General features: G+C 45.0%; 1 protein-coding gene across 1 annotated transcript in view; it reads left to right on the top strand.

Annotated features, from left to right (window-relative positions):
• Window positions 1–20,757, top strand: part of LOC103086918 (potassium voltage-gated channel subfamily KQT member 5-like) — a 564,354-nt gene that overhangs the window by 477,442 nt on the left and 66,155 nt on the right. The window contains exons 6-8 of the mRNA XM_007456126.1: window positions 4,837–4,947; window positions 10,656–10,751; window positions 19,965–20,059. Of these exons, the coding sequence (XP_007456188.1) occupies window positions 4,837–4,947; window positions 10,656–10,751; window positions 19,965–20,059 (302 nt within the window). The remainder of the gene's footprint in view (window positions 1–4,836; window positions 4,948–10,655; window positions 10,752–19,964; window positions 20,060–20,757) is intronic.

Genomic DNA, 20,757 nt, shown 5'->3' with positions numbered 1-20,757 from the left:
CATGCCCCGGTCCGGGAGGATCCCACATGCCGCGGCGCGGCTGGGCCCGTGAGCCATGGCCGCTGAGCCTGAGCGTCCGGAGCCTGTGCTCCGCAGCGGGAGAGGCCGCAACGGTGAGAGGCCCGCGTACCGCAAAAAAAAAAAACGCACTCTGAGCACTGAGCCACAAGGAGAACAGCTCAGATGTGTGATCGGAATGGAAAGCAGACGGAGAAGTGCAAAGTTATTGCCGTGACCAAACCATGACATTTCTCCTCCCCTTTATTATTATTATTAATAAACTACTGGAAAGGATTAAGCTATCTTGCAGAACAGGTATAATAGATTAAAATCTTTCCCACATATTTAAAATTAGGAACCTGTAATAAAATGGAGCCAGGAATGCTGCTTCTGCAATCTCAAGGAATTCCTTTGAGAATCCTCTCCCCGTACTGCTGGTGGCATCTGATTCACTTGGCTGCTGGGTTCTACTGCCGGTTCCCTCTCACAGCCCGAGCCTTTCCTGTTCCAGGCCCTTTGCTCCCCACAGGTGACCCTCCTTTGTCCTTCACTGCTGACGGGAACTGGCCTGAGCTTTCCAGCCCTGCCCTCCTCTCACACTGCCAAGGCCAACCCTCCACCCTGTCCTTGACCCTATGTCCCTCCTCCTCGGGTACCCCCCCATCATAAAGCTCCCACCCTCCCCTCCTCAGCCTCGGCCTCTCTGCAGACAGGCACAAACACATCCTAGAAAGCACCCACTCACATCCGAGATTTCCGGGAGTTCTGGCCCCATGTTTCTCACTCTGTTGCCAATGTTCTTGAAAGAATTCTTTATTTATTTACTAAATATTTATTGAGTTCCTCTTACTCTGGAGGCAAACAACATGCTGGATGTTAGAGAGAAAACAAAGAGTAAAGACACGGTCCCTCCTTCTAGTAGAGGAAATAAGGACCCCTCCCCAGAGGAAAGTAGAGCAGTAGTACACTACCCCTCATGATAAGTGCTGACAGGAAATGAGCAGGACAGAGACAGACCAGAGGCCGCCTGGGCACAGTGGCCAGGGGAGGCCTCTCTGAGGACAGAGTGTTTTGGATAACACCTGAAGGTTGAGAAGGAGCCTCAGGAAGACTGGGGGCTGAGGGAGCAGAGTGTGCAAAGGCCCTGTGGCAGGATAGCCTGGCCCATCAGAGGAGCTGAAAGGACACTGTAGTTAAAGTGCAGTGAGCAAGGGGGGACCAGGGGGACCTTGGAGACTTGGGCAGAGACCAGGTCATGAGTTCCGTAGCTAGGAGCTTAGAATTTATTCTGAATTTGGTGAATAGCCATTGCAGGATTTTTAGAGAGGAGTAAGAAAATAATAGCCCTTGCAGGTGTGCAGAGAAGGAACTGAGAGAGGCCAGAAAGAGCAACTGAGAGACGGCAGCTCATGACACACATGAGCCAGGATGCAGGGGCAGCCTCAGGGTGCACGGCGACGAGCGTGCAGGCAGGTGTGGTGTATACACGACGGTGCTACTCAGCCACGAAAACGAGGAAACCCTGTCGTCCGTGACCACGTGCATGGACCTTGAGCGCTAAGTGAAACAAGGCAGACAAAGACAGACACTGTGTGATCTCACTTATATGTGGAAGCTTACCAAAAAAACCCACGGAAAGAGGTGATATTTGTGGTTACGAGAGGGGCGGGGAGTGGAGGAAGGTGGCCAAAAGGTACCAACTTCCAGTTATAAGATAAACTAGTACCAGGGATGTTAGTACCACATGGTGACGTTGTTGACATTCCCATATAATATACAGGAAAGCTCAGAGAGTAAAGCCTAAAAGTTCTCATCACTCTTTTCTTTCTCTGCGTCTCTCTGAGATGATGGATGTTCACTAACCCTGCTGTGGTCGTCATTTCACAGTACGTGTTAATCAAACCGTCATGCCGTACACCTTAAATAGTGATGTATGTCAACCATTCCTTAATAAAACTGGAATAATTATCGTCTAAAAAAAAAAAAGAGGCTGCTCTAGCAGCCCGGTCTTCAGTGGTGGCCGTGATGACAGAGAGAAGGCAGTGGGATTGGGGAGATCAAAGCAGCGGAACCTGCTGAGGTATTCAGAGAGACACCTGCGGGGAGGGAGCGGCAGCAGTGCCCCAAGGCTTCTGATTGAGCAGCACGGTGGTCCGTGGGGCTCTCGACCAGGAGGGGGTGTCATCGGGGGAGCGGCGGGTTTAGGATGATACAATTTCCGTTTTAAACATGTTCAGTTTATATTTTTTTTATTTGTTTCACATCCTTTAATTCACAACACCTGCTTTTATTTTATTTTACTTTATTTGTTTTTTTGGCCATGCGGCATGCGGGATCCTGGTTCCCCGACCAGGGATCCAACCCGCGCCCCCTGCAGCAGAAGCGTGGAGTCTTAACCACTGGACCACCAGGGAAGTCCTTAGACATGTTCAATTTAAATGACTGTGCAGCATCCCAACAGAATACCCGCTGCAGATGTGTGAATCCAGAGCTCAGAAGAGTGGTCTGGCCTGGAGGTAGAAACTCAGTGTGTTCAGCATAAAAATGGTATTTATACCCATGAGAGCGTTTCACGTCGCTGGGGAAGAGAGAGAAAGGAGGGGAAAGGGGGAAAGTTACAGAAGAGTAGAATTTTTATTTTTTTTATAAAGTTATTTATTTCATTTACTTATTTTTGGCTGCATTGGGTCTTCGTTGCAGTGTGTGGGCTTCTCTTTGCGGTGGCTTCTCTTGTTGCGGAGAACGGACTCTAGGTGCACAGGCTGCAGTACTCGCGGCATGCGGGCTCAGTAGTTGTGGCTCGTGGGCTCTAGAGCTCAGGCTCAGTAGTTGCGGCACACGGGCTTAGTTGCTCCGCGGCAGGTGGGATCTTCCCGGACCAGGGCTCGAACCCGTGTCCCCTGCATCGGCAGGCGGATTCTCAACCACTGCACCACCAGGGAAGTCTCGAGAAGAACAGAATTTTTAAAAGAGAAAAAGACCCAGAAGCAAAGCTTAAGAATCCAGTATTTGGAGGTGGGCTGGGGTAGGAGGAGCCACGTAAAAGGAGCCGCCAAAGATGTAAAAGGAGAAGCACAAAAGCGAGGAGAGAGGAGAGGGTCTAGGGAGTGGTGGCCAGCTGAGCCGAGCGCTTCCGGAGGGTCTCCATCACAGAGCGCCTCTTCTTCCACCCTTTCTGCCTCGCAACTAATTGGCCCTCCTTCAGAGCCCGGGGAGGACAACCTGCCCCAAACCGCCGCTGTTAGAAATCACCAGTGACGCCTGTCTCTGTGTCCACATCTTTTCTCAGTCCTCATTCTCCTTGTTCTCCCTGAGCCTGTGGCATCAGGGCTCACCTGGTCCTCTGTGAAACTCTCTTCATTGAGTTTCCATTCTATAACCCATTCCCAGTCCTCCTACTTTTGAAAAACTGTATTCTCCTCTGACTTTCCTTTCCCCTCCATCCCTTACATGTCTGTGTCTCCTGAGGAGGTGCCCTTGGCCCCTCCTTTGCACCATTTGCAACCTTATTTCTTCACAGAGCTTAAAGAGTCACTCGGCACCCTATTCCAAAACCCAGATTTCATGCCAACCTCAATCTCTCAAGACTCAAGCTCTCCTTCTTAATTCGTTGCTCAGACATTTCTAGATCAGCGTCATGTTGATAGTTTAAAAACCCTCATTTGAAAGCCACTCGTCTTCTTTGCTCCAAACCCTCCTCTTTCTCATTATCATATTTCTATTTATGGGGCAGTCATCTTCCCAGCTGAAACTTGCCAGTCATGTAGATTTCATCTTCCCCTTCGTCTCAGACAGGCTTCTAGTGAACTTCCTCAGCTCATCTCTTTACTCTCCACCCGGTACTGTCCCACTCCCGCTGTTCCGATTCAGTTGCCCCATCATTCTGCCAGATCAGGCAGAACCTCATCGGTCCTGGACTGGAGCCAGGGCTTTGTTCTAAGGCACATGGGCAGCCCCTGGAGCACTTGACCATCGGGGAGACACGACCCAGGGATAATTTTTCAAAGACACCCTCTGGTCCAGCTTCAGCGTACCTGGTTAGCCTCCTCTTCAGACCCACCGTGCTCCGGCCCAACTGAACACACGTTCCAGAACCCACCCTGTTTATTTCACTGCTGTGCAGCTGGTCACCTGTTTCCCCTCCCTAGATCACTCTATCATTTCTGCCTCTCAAAATATTACCCCTCCTTCAAAGCCTGGGTGTGATGACATCTTCCCAACAAAGCTGCTTCAGCACCCCAAGCTGGTAATAATCTCTTCTTTGAATTTGAGCAGCAAATTATTTTGTGCATTCATCATAATACCTGTCTTGCCCTATTTTGCGTTTTAATGATTTGTGTGTGACATATCTCCCCTCTTAGGCCATAAATATCTCAGGACAGGAACTATGTACCTCTCATTTTTGTTCCACTACAAATCAAAACACATACCTTGCACACACCAGACCTTCAGGAAATGCCCGCCAAAGAAATAAATGGACAGCCTGAATTAACATAAACTATTGTTGTGTACTGATCCAGTCCTAAATCCATAGTGCTGTCGTTTCTGTATCATTGATGGTTATCCACTTACTATATAACATAGCCTTTCTTTGAATGCACTTAGAAAAGATGGAAAACTGTGTTATAAGGGAGGAACAAGTATGTAGGCTATTCCCTTCCTTAAACAACGAGAAGTTCTGTTATGCGTCATGGAAAGTTAAAGCACAGTAATAAAATGCACCAACCAGACTGGTTGAATGATGATTCAGTGGAAAGGTTGCTTTGCCTCCTGTTCATGGGTCCTGACTTTCCTCTCAAGTACTTAAGCTGCACGTCCTATTTATTTTGTTTTTAGATAACATTGACCACAATCGGCTATGGAGACAAAACCCCCCTGACCTGGCTGGGAAGGCTGCTCTCTGCAGGCTTTGCACTCCTGGGCATTTCTTTCTTTGCACTTCCTGCTGTGAGTATCTTTGCAAAACTTAAGCACTTTCAGTTGGATCTTGGAGGTTTATTAGCACGAGCTTTCATAAAACGGTATGCCCTAGAACATAGCTATATCATTTACTAATATCATTTTTCTGATGTAATGTTGACTTTTCTGTATGTATCTAGTTGGATAATTTACAAAATATGGTCTTCCCTCGGAGTCGCTTAACCTGAGAGTCTTATACCAGCTGAGGCTTTAGGACCAAATGATAATTGAGGCAACACCATCTCTCAGTCAACAGGCTACTAATACATTGAAACTATGTGTAAAGATTTAAAGATATCCTCCTCTTAAACTGATGGTTCCCATTAGGTGCATAAGGTGGGCACTCCTGAAGAGATGCATGTGCCCACGTGGAGTAGCTACCTCTCAGGTCCACTTGAGTGAAAAGCATACGAATTTAAAGGGTTTTTATTAATGTGTCAGATGATTTATTCCTTGTGTCATCATTGATTTTTGCTAACAACCAGTGTCCTATCAGAATGAAGAACACACTTCCCTTCTCTTAAGCTTCTGATTATTTTCTCCGTACTGGATGAAGCCTTCCTTTCTGATTGTTTTATCCTCTTGTGTCTTCAAAGGCACTTGGTCAGAGTATTTCCACCTGCCTCTCTCCCCAAGAGCTTGCTTTTGGCTTCCCCTTGTTGGAGAGGAGCCAACAAGCAGGACTGTGAGAGCCGTGGCCGCCATCCCGCTTAGGGAACAGCAGCCTCAGTCTTGCCCCAGACACAGGCTGGCTCACGTCACAGCCTCTGCTGCAGAGGCCCCGGGGCAGCCCTCCCAGGAGCCAAGGGGGTGGGGCCTTCAGCACCACAGCCTGTAGCTGCCGGGGGCTCCCCCTCTGCCTGGGACCCCTTGTCCTTCCCGTGGCCAGAGCTCAGCTCCAGACTGACCAACTGGTTGCACCCCGGACCATCCAAGGTCAGAGAAGGGTCCCAAGAGACCACGCGAGAGCACGGGCATCAGACCCCACTTTGAATCCGGGTTTGTCATGTGCTGCCCACGTGTGACTGTGTTGGCTTGCTAGGGCTGCTGTAACAAGGCATCACGGACTGGTTGGCTTAACTTAAACAACAGAACTTTATTGTCTCGTAGTTCTAGAGGCTGGATGTCCAGGATCACGGAGCTGGCAGGGCCGGTTCTTCTCGAGGGCTGCAAGGGAGGATGTGGCCAGGCCTCTTCCAGGGCTCGTAGATGGCCGTCTGAGCACTGTATCTTCACATCATCTTCCCTCTGCCCATGTCTGTGTCCAGGTTTCCTCTTAAAAGGACATAGGGGGGCTCCCCTGGTGGCTCAGGAGTTAAGAATCCACCTGCCAGTGCAGGGAACACAGGTTCGAGCCCTGGTCCGGGAAGATCCCACATGCCGCGGGGCAACTAAGCCCGTGCGCCGCAACTACTGAGCCCACGTGCCACAGCCACTGAAGCCTAGAGCCCGTGCTCCGCAACAAGAGAAGCCACTGCAATGAGAAGCCCGCGCACCGCAAGGAAGAGTAGCCCCCGCTCGCCGCAACTAGAGAAAGCCTGCGCGCAGCAAGGAAGACCCAACGCAGCCGAAAATAAACAAATTAATTAAGTAATTAATTTTAAAAAAAAGGACACCAGACATACTAGGTTAAGGCCCACCCTAATGAGCTCACTGTAACTTGATCACCTTCGTAAAGACCTTTTCTCCAAATAAGGTCACATCTGAGGTCCTGGTGATTAGGACTACAGCCTATGAATTTTGGACGCAAGTCAGCCCGTAAGAGAAACCCTGAGTACCTTTCTTTATCAATATCAGGTAGGAAAAATTATCACACCCAGAGAAAGTCTGTTAAGACCAATGATGTAAGTCAGGTGCTTGTCAAAGAAAATTTTCATGATGTGTGTGTTTCCTGCTGTGACAAAATGAAGCGGAGTCCAAAAAGCGTCTCACTTATCCAGAGTCAGCGGAATCTGGCAACCTCAGCAATTCAGACCAGAATTCAATTCTCTGCCCAGCAATTCAGTGGGCAGAGACCCACTCAATAACCAGATTCCCTACAGGAAAATACCTTTAGAAACAGTAAAATGTAGTCTTGCACTCTTTTCCCAAAATAATGGCGCAAAAGATCTGCCTCTGTTGTGTTTATACTTATCCTGAGGCCACAGGTATAACAACCCGTGTGATCCCTCGAAGAACTACAGGCAGGGAAGGAGGCCCCCTCTGGGCTGTTCCCCCCTCTGGGCTGTTCCCATGGGCAACCGTGTATGTGCCGTCCTCCCAGGAGAGCCTCGAGCCTCATTCGTAACCTTTGCTTAATGTAGAGAAAAGTCTGGTAAACTGAGCTCTTTGGTTTCACACCTCTGAGGATTATAGACAGCAATGTAGAAGTACGGTGATAGAACACACTTTAGACCAGGAAGAGGTAACAACAGCAAGGGAGGGAAGAGAAATGGGTAAGAAGTGAGCAGACATAAGTGTTCAAAGGTGTAAAGACCTGGGCCACTTGGCCTGAAGCTCAGCCCACCTCAGCGAGACGCCCTGACTCCATCCTGAGACCATGGACCATCACAGGGGGTTCAGCTGTGTCGCTCTTAGGTTAAGGGTCAGAGACTAAGTGGCCATTCTTGTAAAGGTTTCCCAATAAAGTGATTACAATTTTATATGCAAGTTAAATTAATACATGTTGGAGATCTGAACATCTTGCTTGCATAGAACACGCCCTAACAGTGCCAAGCAAAGTAGACTTCACCATGGATCTTTTTACTGCAGCCTCACGTTAGGTACTGAGTTCTTACTTGAATGAAAGACTCAGTGGTTCCCGCATACCTTTAAATAAAACAGGGTGGCTAGAAATGCCATTAATGTCTTGTGCACCCGCGGGCTGGCAGGGGTGTCAGATTGAAATTAGGAGAACACGTTGGCATTTTGCTAAGAAAAGTCAGAGGTGGATTGTGGCCCATCCCTATTTGAGTTCCTTCTACCCAGTAAACCGAGGACCAAGAAAGAGAAGCTCCTTTCCCCATCTTTCCCTCAAAGCAGAAGGACTCTCCCACACATCACAGAGTCACACAGACCACCAACTCCACCAGGGGTCCCCTTCCCTGAGACTCCTGCCCAACCTCGCCCTGCGGGGCAGGCCTATCTCCACCTGCAGAAGCCCCTTACCTCCTGCTGAGAGGATCTTTCTGTTTAGCCTGTTCGCCAAGTGCAGGACTGGGGGGTACAGATAGGCTCTTCTAATCTGGAAGGGAGTATATTTTAACTAGAATTAAACAAGGGATAAATATTTTAAATACTGACCAATACATGTTTCCTTTTTATTTGGTGTTTATGTAGCACTTCTAAAACTTAAAACCTCAAAACTTAAGTTATCTGATCTTAGGAAATGAATTAAGACAAAAATCAATTTCTGAGACTTTATCTATTGGTATGGATACTGGAAGGAATAGCACATGAGTTATATTTACATGTATATACTTACATAACTTACAGGATATATATATGTAACATAACAGGCTTTATTTTACCAGCCTTGTGTTTCTGTTTCTGAGCTGGGGACGGAGGGAGGTGGGGCAGGATTGGACAGCAGCCGTAAGAAGACGACGAGCAGAGCTGGTGCAGTGACTGCTGTAATGGACAGTCTGTCTCAGGAGACATGCAGCCGACATTTGCCATCTACTAGCGAATGTTTCTAAGCACTGCCAACGTGATTTTCACCACATTTTAGTTTGTTTGGCAGGTGCTAAGTTTGTGCTATGTAGGGCCTGGCCTGTCTTCATTTTCCAAAAGGGATCTAACTCTGAACTTCATATTTACATAATGACATGCTCAAAAATGGTAGCTATTGCTGCTAATTCAATGCCTACAAAATCTAAACTGTGCTTCCTATGAGTGGATTATACACATCTATGCATATAATATGAATACATAATATACATAATATAAATATATGCTATAAATTCTGCTGTTTCATAGTCTCCTGCATGCTTAAACTTCATGAAAAATGACATTAAAAGGAAAATACTTAAATTTTTCCTTAATGCTCTTAAGGAGCAGCAAGAAATTTAGGAGTTATACGTAACTAAGAGTTGATTTGGATTTGCAAACAGAAGGCTATTTTTATAACCTCTAAATGGAGGGAGATGTTGTCTAAATCTACAAATAAGATCCTATAGACCAGGTTTTCGTAGAGCTTGGTATGTTCAGTCACAGCCTGCATGAGGTGAGGACCTCAGGCTGCACAGCACAGTCACTAAGGGAGTGAGATGGAACAGACCTCAGACGCCATCCCTCATCTCATGGCGCAGCCACTCATCCTGACCGATGGGGGAGTCGGTCACTGCTCATTAACAACAAGACTGTCGTCGTATAACTGCATTTTAAACAGAACTGTGTTATTTATTATCTGGTCATTGTCACAGAGGTACTCGGAATTGTGGAATCTCAGGATGAGAAGGAGGGTTAAAGGTTGCCTAGAGCCCCAAAATGTCCTCGCCAAGTTTTCATCCACTGAGACCTAACACCTCCCAAGGTCACCCCCTTGAGCAGCCTGTACTATCTTTGAGTGACTTCAAACATGTGAAGAAAAGGAAAATAGTCCTGACCCGTGGCAAATACTGACTTAGAGCTTATAAAATGCCCAGCTGTAACCTAAGGGTTAGACTCCTCGAAGTTTAATAAGAAGCTAATAATTTATAGCTAGCAACTAAAATCCCAGACTTGAAAGCAGAGGGGCTCCGTGTCCCACACCAGGAAAGTGGAGGCTCAGAGACAAAGCCCAGAGACTGAACTGAGCAAACTCCAAAGCCAGCCTCAACTCAAGGGTGAGACGAAGCATCTTAATTCCACAAATTTAGACCAAAGCAAACTGAAAAGAGGGGCCATATTTTGGCAGATGGAGACAGCAGAAGGAAGCAAACCAGCAAAAGCTAGCATAAACCCAGAAGGGACTGCTCACCTACCAACCCCAAGATCTGACAGGTGAGCCAGGGCCAGGAAGGCAAGCCCGGCTCAGAATGTGCCGTTAAGACTCAGGTAGAGAAGAAGGTGCTTTGCATTGACCTGTGCTCTTGTCTTTACTGGACAGACACGCAAAACGGCAAACCTTCGACGTCTCCAAAACTGAGCGTGTGTCTCATCTGGACAACTGTCCTTCCCCACTGTTACTTTCCTTCGGTAGGTGTAGAATTATAGCATCGCTGAGGATTAACCTTAAACACTCCCTCCCCCACCATTTCGTGAATGGAAAGTATAAAATCAGGTAGTGTCATCAAAGTGCTAGGAAAGCTCCCATGTCCACATCTGTGAGACAGGAACAGCCACAAGTTCTAATCCCCCCTCTGTCCACCACTGGATAGGACCATTCTCTCTGACTTAGGCGTAAAGAAATGCCACAGAGAAGGCCACGCGAAAACATTTTTTTAAATGGTGATTTTTATTTGGAATTGTGGTGACTCCTCCTACCCCATGAGAGACCGTAGGGCCTGGTGACTTCCAGAAGGGCAGACCTCCTGCTTCCTGCCCAGCTGCTTGCCGTTGGCTGACGTGTTATAGTAGATGAAATCGTGTTTGTTTTAATGAGTTTAGGGACAAGTTGCCTACTGTTGGCCTTTTCACAGACTCTTTTTAAGAAGAGGGTTTTTTAAAATACTTGTATTATTTAATGGTGTTTGGGGGAAAGAAGTTTTCAGCGCTATCTCCGTATTTTGTTGCAGGGCATTCTTGGCTCAGGTTTTGCATTAAAAGTACAAGAACAGCACCGCCAGAAGCACTTTGAGAAAAGAAGGAACCCAGCTGCCAGCCTCATCCAGGTAAGCGTCAGTGTACCGGGAAGACGGCGACACCTGTTTCTGCAGGCGCCGGGTCGTGGGCCAGTCCCTCTGTGCCCTTGCTTAGGGGAGCTGCTTTTTGGTTTTGTTTTTAAAAGCGAAGCTGGAACTTAATGTACAGTCTTAGATTTGGTCAAGTGCTCCCCACTCCCAAACAGAAAAAAATACTATGTATTTTCAGCCAGTGGCCCACACTTTGTTCGGATTCACTAACGGCAGCAGCAGAGCCATGCCAGGGTCAGCAGTCGCGTCGCTCCTGGGATGACCTAGTATGTGTCATGCATTACTTGGTGAAAGATCATTGCTCATTCAGTAATGGAGCAGAACACAGCATCAGCACCCGCCTTGCAGTTACCTTCTGCTGCCCGATGTGTGCCGCTGTTCTGAGGAACAGCGTATTTGTTTAGAATGTCAGGGTTTAGTACTTGCGGAATCACTTTTAATGCCACCTAGAGCAATAACTGGAAATTCTTACTTTAAGAGCTGGAGTTATGGAGTACATCGACGTTTGAGCGTATGAAGTAGCAAGCATATTGTTTGAAGCTAACTCAATACATAGGTTGTTCAGCATTTAATCTTTGTTCCAGTAACTCAGGATTTGCTTCAGCAGTAAAAGGAGCGCTTCTCCTTCTGTCATCCGTACCTTTTGGGAGTAGAGCCACCCTAGAATCACAAAATAGGTTTTCCTCTAGATCCATGCTGTGAGTTCGTATTTAATTATAGACAAGATGATTATGTAATATCCCTCCATGCCAGGCAGCGGATGCCCCAGACCTGCAGAACCAGAGGGCTCAGGGCGGTGACTGAGGTTCCTGCTACAGTAGCAGGCCCGTTGTTCCCACGCACCTTGCAGGTTCCAGTCGGGGATGGAGGGCAGCAACCACGACACAAGGCTCCGCAGCCTCTGCCTGTGGCCGCAGGGTGGGGGGAGGCGGGGAGGGGCTACATCAGGAAGGAGACCCCTTTGTATCTGTGACTAAATGAGGGTGTTAGTGTTTCGAGCAAACTGTTCTGTGACTCCTGACCATTGCGCATCACGTGTAATGCACACCACTGAGAGGCTCTTGTTTTAAAATTTCCGGGTTTTAAAGGGGCGCCAAAGATAAACTTTGTTTTCCTGAAGGAAAGATCCTTGAGTCATAGGAGTTTAAGATCTGAGGCTGAATGACAGGGCCATGATGAAAAGGGACGTCACACACGCCGGGGTGCTCACAAAATGCCCCGACAGAGAGCCTCCACCCTTTGGCGCTTCTTAACTGCTTATGAGGTGTCCCCATACTTCTATTTTTATCTTTCAGTTGCTCTTTTAACGTATTCATCTTTCAGTTCTGAAGAATGCTTTCCAGCCTGTGAATGCAGAGCTACTCCCTGTGTTCCTTGCATCCATTCGGGCAGCAAGCCTGTCCACACAGGGAACCAGTGGTACACCTTACACATACCTAGGCTGCCTGCTCTCAGGAGCATGGCTGTGCTGTTGGCATGGATAAAGTTCAAACTTATTTAATATCCTCGCGAAATTGTTTACTAGCTTTTTGTATTGTATGTTTTCTCAATCAGCATGTACTCAAAGTACAACCACTTCTGTGTACAGATCCTTGATATTTCTGGGTATAAAAGGGGACTGCATCAAAAAAATCTTAGACCATCGGCCATGCTGTTGGAAAGTGAGCCCTTTGAGGAATTTCTGAGGCGTGGATCCCTTGTGATGACACAGAGCTTCCAGCTCTGCTGCCCAAAACAGTTGCCAAGAGCTGCAGGTGGCTGTTTACGTTTAGAAATTCAGTTCCTAGGAGGCACCAGCCACGTCTCAGGTGTTCAGTAGCCATACACGGCTACTGGCTATCATACTGCACAAGACAGATACAGAGAATAATAGGAGGGACTTTCTGATCTATCTCATCATTATTAACTACCAAATTGTGCCCCCCCCCAAAAAAAATTTCCAATTGAACGTGAAAACAGATTACCATTCCTCCAGGCAGTCTTTGGACCAGAGGCATTTATACCAACAGCCTTTGGCCAACAGCCAAAGCAAGGCAAAGCCTTCCTCGGCTGTAAAACGCGAAGAGGCTGATTGCAAAGTTTACTTAAAGATCTAGATTTTTATTTTATGGAACTGAGTTATGTAATATATATTGTGATCAATAATTGAACTTGTACCAAGGTAGGTAACTGTGGAGTGAAATCATTAATTATTTTTTTACTTAAAACTCTAACTTATGTGTTGTTCTGAACAAAAAAGAATATAAAATGAAAGGCTTGAAACATTCAAGAATACCTTTAAATCTAATCATAGTCTCATTAATTACCAATTTAAAAAGTGATTGTTCCTCTGTCCAAATGTAATTTATTAGACGTAATAATAATGATATAATTATTAAATGTATTCATTGTTTTTCCTTGCTGTAACCCATAGCCAGAAGTCAGGGCTTTAAGCTTTAGATTATAGATTGTAGATGTTTATGTTAAGGATGCTTTAGATTAAACAACAAGCCTCATTTGCTGACCCATGCATTTTCTTACCCAATAAAACTGCCTTGGTTTGCTGATCACACAAAGCAGCAAGACCAAGACCAGTCTCGTTTGTTTGGAGCCAGAGCCGCTGTCTTTGTAAAGGGCGCTGGAGATGCCCAGATTGCTTTGTCGTTCAGTCGGTGAGACAACTAAATTAACCAGCATTTCAGGGTTTTGGGGAAAAGTTTGAAACCCCAGCAGCTTGCAGTAAACTCAGTTGTGTCAACATCTTTGCATGATTCATTTAAATTAACTTTTCCTTTCAAGCGGAGCAGTCTAGGAAAAGAAAGCAGCCCTCAGTAACGTTTTGGATATGTGCCCCAATGTCACCACTTTTATTAATAATGCCTAAGACTTGCGAAGTGCTTCTGTTCACAAGTGTGCAGAGTGTTTCTGCTACATTATGTCACTTGATCCCCAGGACAAGCCTAGGGACTTGGCAAGAGGTAGGACTCAGGTCCCTGGTGTCGGAATCTGAATCCAGCACTCGAAGCCTCATATATACATCACTGAAGCCTGGGGATTAGCATTTCAAGATCCTTCAGAAGTTCTGTGTGAGTGGGTTTCCTTCTAGAGAGGCTGGTCCAGTTCAGGGTGGAGCCAGGGTGCTTTTTTGGAAACAGGAACAGGGGAATTAAGTACAAGTGTGTGAAATGAATGCTGACAGGTGGGCTCATTTTCCTGAGGGAAGAGAGTAGAAGATGCTGCTCTGGGGAAATGAGTTGGCCCCAAAGAAAAATTATGTATTGAAACTTCAGCTTCCTCTAGTGAAAGAACTGAGCCTTCCAAAGTGAGGCCACTAAAATAAACTCAAGCCACATACACAGAGCTTATACGGCCTTTGTAATAATGCTTTAATCATGAATAAGGACAGATTCAGAAAAAAAATTCCTAGATGTGGAAAACATGAGAGCAGAAAAAGAAGAAAACAGAAAAGGAGATAAAACTGTGAAAATCTTCCCCAAAACAGAATAAAAAGACAGAGATGGAAAATAAAACAAAAAAACAGTAGGAAAATTGGATGACACTTCCAGGAGATCAAAGATTCAGCCAACAGAAGTACCTCAAAAAGAATTCAGGGAAACTAAGTGTGGAATTTTATCAAATAAATATTATATTCTGGTTCCCCAAAAATGAAGGGCAGGAGGGGCCACAGTAAAAGGCCCCCCAAGGACCCAGCACTGTGAACAAAAAGCTTCACACTGAGGATGGCCTTGTGAAATATGAGAACTCCTGCAAGAAAGGGGATCCTAAATGCTTTCTGAGCAGAACATACCCAAAGGGCCCAGAATCTGGATTGCATGGATTTCTCATTAGTAACCTTAAAATTAGAAGAAGACAGTGGAACAGTACTTTCAAAATTGTGGAGGAAAATTATCTCCAGTCTAGAATTCTATATTCAGCCAAATTATTCGTGGTGTATGGGAGTAACAAGACTCTTTCAGATATGCAAAACCTCAAAACTTTACCTACCATTTACCCTTACTCAAGAAGCTCATATCACATCTTCTTTATCAATGCATCTACCGATGGGCACTTGGGTTGTTTCTGTATCTTGGCTGTTGTGAATCATGCTGCAGTGGACGTGGGGGTGCAGATATCTTGTTTTCATTTCCTTTGGATATATACCCAGAAGTGGGACTGCTGGATTATATGGCTGTTCTATTTGTAATTTTCTGAGGAGCCTCCATACTGTTTTCCTTTGCAGTATATATACACAGTGGAATATTATTCAACCATGAGAAAGAAGGGAATCCTGCTATTTGCAGCACACAGATGGACCTTGTTATTATGTAGAGTGAGAGAACCAGACAGAGACAGACAACTACTACATGGTCTCACTTATATGTAGAATCTAAAAACATTTTTTAAGTCAACCTTCTAGAAACAGAAGCAAAAAATGGTTGCCAGGAGCTGGAAGGTGGGGGAAATAGGGTAAAAGGGTACACACTTTCACTATGAGATGAATATGCTCTGAGGCTGTAATGTGAAACGTGGTGACTATAGTTGATAACAGTGTTGTATAATTGAAATCTGCTAAGACTGTAGAACTTAAATGTGCTCACACCAAGAATAGATACATGTATATGTATAACTGAATCACTTTGCTGTACACCTGACACTATCACAACATTGTTAATCAACTATACTCCAATATCGCAATAAAATAAAAAGTCTTTAAAAATGTATTTCAAAAAAAACCCCAAAACAAACAAGCAAAATGTTCTCACACCAAAAAACAAACAAGCAAATAAATACGTGAGGTGATGGATGTGTTAATTACCTAGATGGGGGTAACCCTTTCATAATGTGTACATATATTAAATCACCATGATGTAAGCTTGGAAGATCTCACAACTGTATATAGGTCAGTTATACCTCAATAGAGCTGAAATGGAAAAAAAAGGAAAAGAAAAAGAAAACCAGGAGAAGCTACTTGGGTAGAATTAATCCTCCAAAACAAGGAGATGAACCCAGAAAGGAAGGAGACGTGGTGTCCCGGGAACAAGAGATCCCACCCAGGGAGGAGTGAGGGGACCTCCAGGCTGTTGCTGAGGGGCAGTCCCAGGGCCGGAGAGCAGAGAGCCGGAGGGAGGTCGGCAAGGAGACACAGCTTTCGTGATGTATCTGACAAGTGGGATTTTAGAGTTCTGTCGGAGAGTTCAGGAATGTTTTCCTCCTAGGTACATAAAGGCAAATCAAGACATTAAAATAGGGTAATACTAGCTCCAAGAAAAACCAAAATAAATTACACAGGAAAGAAAAATGTAGTCAATGGTACATCACATTGCTGAGCTGGGAACAGTAGTTACGGGGTCAAAGTAATGCAAACACTAAGTAGTGTTCACTAACTAAACACTTAACTAAAAGTTAACTAAAATTAACTAAAAACTGTTGGTAGGATGAGATCTGGGGAAGGTGTGTACATGGCTATGTCACTATCTTCCATGGTAAGAAAATTGAAAACCTCAAAGAAATATGAGAACAATCTCGAAAAATAAGGATTCTTAAAATTAGGAACAGAAGCTATACAAGTTGAAGGGGTTGCCACTAAGGAACAAAAATGAGTGAGAAGTAAAGTGGGGAAAGGGATATTACTGGTTTTCACCCTAAATCTTTTCATTCTCCGGCTTCTTAAATTCTATACCTTGAAAAATATCATTCCATATTGATTATACCTTTGGATGCTCAGCTGGAATTAAGGTTTCCAGAAAGGGTCAAATGCGCCATAGCTGTAATGCTCCAGACAATGCAGACTAAATACTCCCTGAAACGTAACTATACTGACATTGCGCTTATAGCTCTAGACCAAAGTGTGAACTTGTTTGGCTACCTTGAGGGTCGCAGAGCAAATGGTGAATTTGGCTTTCCTGTTGCTTTTTGGTGACTTTTCCTTGGGAGTGTGTGTGCCATGTAAATTAAATCCCTCTGGGCACTTTCTCTTGCCAACCACTGTGTGATTTTAGCTTAAAGTAGAGGAACGTCGGCTCCTCGATCACATGGTTGTGGCCTTGGGTTCAGCTTCCAGAAGCTGAGGGAGAGCTGAGGCCAGGACAGAGTGATTAGAGGGTGAAAATAATAGGTACCCGCTCCACTGCCACTCGACTGCGGACTGGTGTCAACCCCGAGGGAGATGCCACTTGCCCTCTGTTCCTAATGAAGGGAATTAGAGCTTAGCTGTTGAGATCAATGTGATAGAAAAAGAGCAAGAAGCCAGATCTCATTGTTAAGAAAATTTTCAATTTTCTAAGCGTGGCCACTTTTGCCCCCTGTTCTTTATAACTTTGGCAGGTAACGTCTTGGTCCCATTTTTTGTCGTACTGTTGTTTGGGATTTTTTTCCACTGATATCTAATAATGCCCAGGCCTGCTGTGTGCTTCTCACTTCTGCGTGAGTCCTGCTTCCACAGTATCCAAGTCCACATATATCTGATGCCTTCTATTAAAGTTGTTTAATTAAAGCAGCACTGTTGGGGCTCTGGCCTTCACTACAGAAGAAGCTGCGATAATAAACCCATGTGTCTTTATTGATTACTCTGAATCATTCTGTAGATTGTGAGGGTACAGCACTTGCCAAAACTAACATTTCAAGATGATACAATGGCAACTGCTTTGTTCTCTGTAAGATGCCAAGATGCTTAGCATACGTTCTGAGGGATTTGTAGGTTCAGCCAACATGAGCCATGTGATGAAGACTCCAGGCAAGGAAGCTGGCTTCAATTATTTAAACCTTCCTTAATAATATAAAAACCCTCAGGTCCTACCATATATCTTCCTAGTTTTTTATATCACTTCTTGAACATCTTATTGAAGTATAAGGTACGTAGGGAATGCAGCACAGACTCTAGAAAACTGCGCTGCCATTGTCGCCAGCAGCCGGAGAAAGAAGCAGATGGTGGTCAGCACCCCATGCACCCTCGCTCCACCTCTGCCCCTGGGGGAGCCGCCCCGCTGCCTTCTAACTGCGGGGATTGGTTTCCCTGCTTTTGTCCTTTACGGAAGTGGAGTCACACCACAGGCACTCTTTTGTGTCTTGTCCCTCTCACGCAGCAGTATTCATGTAAAGCTCGTCCACACTGTTGGGTGTAGTTATAGTGGACTGTTCCTGTGTGCTGATCCACTGTGCTAGCAGTCCACAGCTCACCCATGTATGGGCCTGCGGACGGCTGCTTGAGCATTTCCAACTTTGGTTTATTAAGAGTACTGCTGTTTAGACACAGAAAAAAACCTATGGTTACCAAAGGGGAAAGGTACGGGGGAGGAATAAATTAGGAGTTTGGTATTAACGTGTACACATTACTATATATAAAATAACCAACAAGGACCTACTGTATAGCACAGGGAACTCTACTCAATACTCTGTAATGGCCTATAAGGGAAAAGGATCTGAAAAAGAATAGATATATGTATATGTATAATGGAATCACTTTGCTGTACACCAGAAACTAACACAGCATTGTAAATCAACTATACTCCAATATTAAAAAAAAAAAAAAACCAAAATTAAAAAAAAAAAAAAAAAAGGGTAGTGCTGTTTAGACTCACAGATGGAGAGAACAACTTAGTGGTTACCAGTGGGGAGAGGGAAGAGGGAGGGGCAAGGTAGGGGTCGGGGTTTAAGAGGTGCAAACTATTATGTATAAAATAAATAAGCTACAAAAATATATTGTACAACATGGGGATTACAGCCAATATAACTACAAATGGAGTATAACGTTTAAAAATTGTGAGTCACTTTATTGTGTACCTGTAACTTATATTGTACACCAACTATACTTCAGTAAGTAAACAAATAAGAAAATTCACATTAAGATTTTTAAAAAAGAGTAGTGCTGTTTTGAACATTAGAGTACACATCTTTTGATGAGCTTGTGTAAGCATATTTCTTGAGTATACATGCAGGAGTGTGTAGCTGTATCATAGGGTATATATACTTCAGCTTTAATAGGTACAGCCAGAGTTTTCCAAATTAGTTATGTCAGTTTTTAACTCTTTTTTCTGCACATGCGTATTCAATGTATTGTCAGGAAAAGGAATATTATTAGGTCACTGTTTTCTTCATTGTAGGTTTCAAAATCATGAATGATGGTAAGACAGCAGGGGCATGACCTGTTTATATGAATTAGTCACACAAAATAGAATGTTTTGTTTTATGAATTATAATAAAAATGTTCCTCTCAGGAGAGTGGCGTAAACACTTGGTCACTAGAGATGTTTGCAGACCTATTGCAAAGGAAGGAATTCACCAAAATCTCTATGGAAAGTAAGTTCAGGCAACCTCTGAAATGGACAGTTCAGAGGGAAGCTGTTCCAACAACGGTCACCCAGCAGTCAGCAAAGGACCGTGGAGGGATTCTAAGACCAACAGCCAGGCAACCTGAGGTGATGTCTCACCTCTGCCAGCCTTGTGTTAACCTCTTAATTTATCTGAGCCTTTATTTTCTCTTCTACAAAATAAGGGTCATAAGGGTCTTAATCCACACTCTGTGGGGATTACATGAAAATACTTTGTATTATATATATATCAGGTATAATTATATGAAGTACACAGAGCTTGTGTTTCACATCAAAGAGCTATAAACGTGTTCTTAGACCCCAGCATTAAATTCTTATGTGCTTTCCGATTATATTCCTGAGAATACATTTCTCCACCTTGTTTTAGGCCTGCCTCTTATCTCCACCTTCATGGTTAGCCTTAGAAGTACCACATGGTTCATCCGCAGGGGATTTCACTACATCATTAACATGCCCTGGTGGTCATCAGTTTACTAGCTAATTTACTAGTTGCCTTATTGATTTCCAGGGACCTTTGCCTCTATCTTACAAGTGGTGATTAAGGGCACGCAGTGGCTCCCAGGTTGCACAGTCAGTCACACTCGGGTAGCTCACCTCTGACGTCTCTCCCTAACCAATCCCAAAACTCCTCTGTGTTATGCTTTGTGGTACTTCTGCTTCTGATGTGAGTTATTTTGAAAAGCAGTTCTGTGGATGTGGTGGAGCATATTTCACAGCCAGGCGAAAACACCCAAGCCTCTTCACCCTTCAGACATTTATCAGGGCTGAACATGGCAAGGAAAAGATGCTTAATCTGTATTAATTTACTAATCTCCCTTTTCATTGCATTCTCTCTCCTCCTCTCTTTTGTTTTTCTTTCTTATGTCCCCGCGTATGCTGTGTGCAGTGCGTTTGGCGTAGTTATGCAGCCGACGAGAAATCTGTCTCCATTGCAACCTGGAAGCCGCACCTGAAGGCCTTGCACACCTGCAGCCCCACCAAGTAGGTGTCAGTGCGACAGTCGGGGCTGTAGTCACGTTTCCTTAAGTTTGTAAAGCAAACCACACACACACACACACACACACACACACACACACACACACACACACACACACACGCACGCACACACAGGTGTCGATTCGGGGCTTGTCTTATTCTCTGTTGCTCTTTGAAAGATTCAAAGCTGTTTGGTAACAGCTCAGGTGCAAAACTAAATGGATTCTGTATCATTCCTCAGCATCCACAGACTGGGCTTAAATACGAAAAGAATCTGAACTCTGTAGAGATTTACTTTTACTATTTCATGCTTATTTTCTAATATGTCATTTCGTAAAGCCCACCAGAATTCCTAAGGTAAGTGCCTTGGTTCTTGAAAAACAATGACTGTTTAAAACTCCCCGCCATCCTCTGACCCCAGGCGGGGCTGCTTGGGGAGCATCACGTCTGCACATTTAAGTCCCTTAAAGTCATTTCTCCTCAGGATCCCCTTACAGGATGGGCCTTGAGCTTTCATCTGCAGATCAAACCAACATCAGCCGTGAAAGGAGAGAAGGGGTGGAGTACAATGAGGTGACAGGACCACTCAGAGTACAGCTTGGAATTAACATTCAAAATTTTAAAGAGATGTTACTTCCATTCACATTTCATTGGCCAAAGCAGGTCACCCAGCCGTGCTTCAGCTGGGGGGGGGGGGGGGGGGG

Source organism: Lipotes vexillifer, unplaced genomic scaffold (assembly GCF_000442215.2).
Source record: "Lipotes vexillifer unplaced genomic scaffold, Lipotes_vexillifer_v1.1 scaffold693, whole genome shotgun sequence".
In the NCBI taxonomy this organism is placed as follows: domain Eukaryota; kingdom Metazoa; phylum Chordata; class Mammalia; order Artiodactyla; family Lipotidae; genus Lipotes; species Lipotes vexillifer.
Note: the sequence above shows the minus strand (reverse complement) of the source record. Positions and strands in the feature narration are given on the sequence as shown.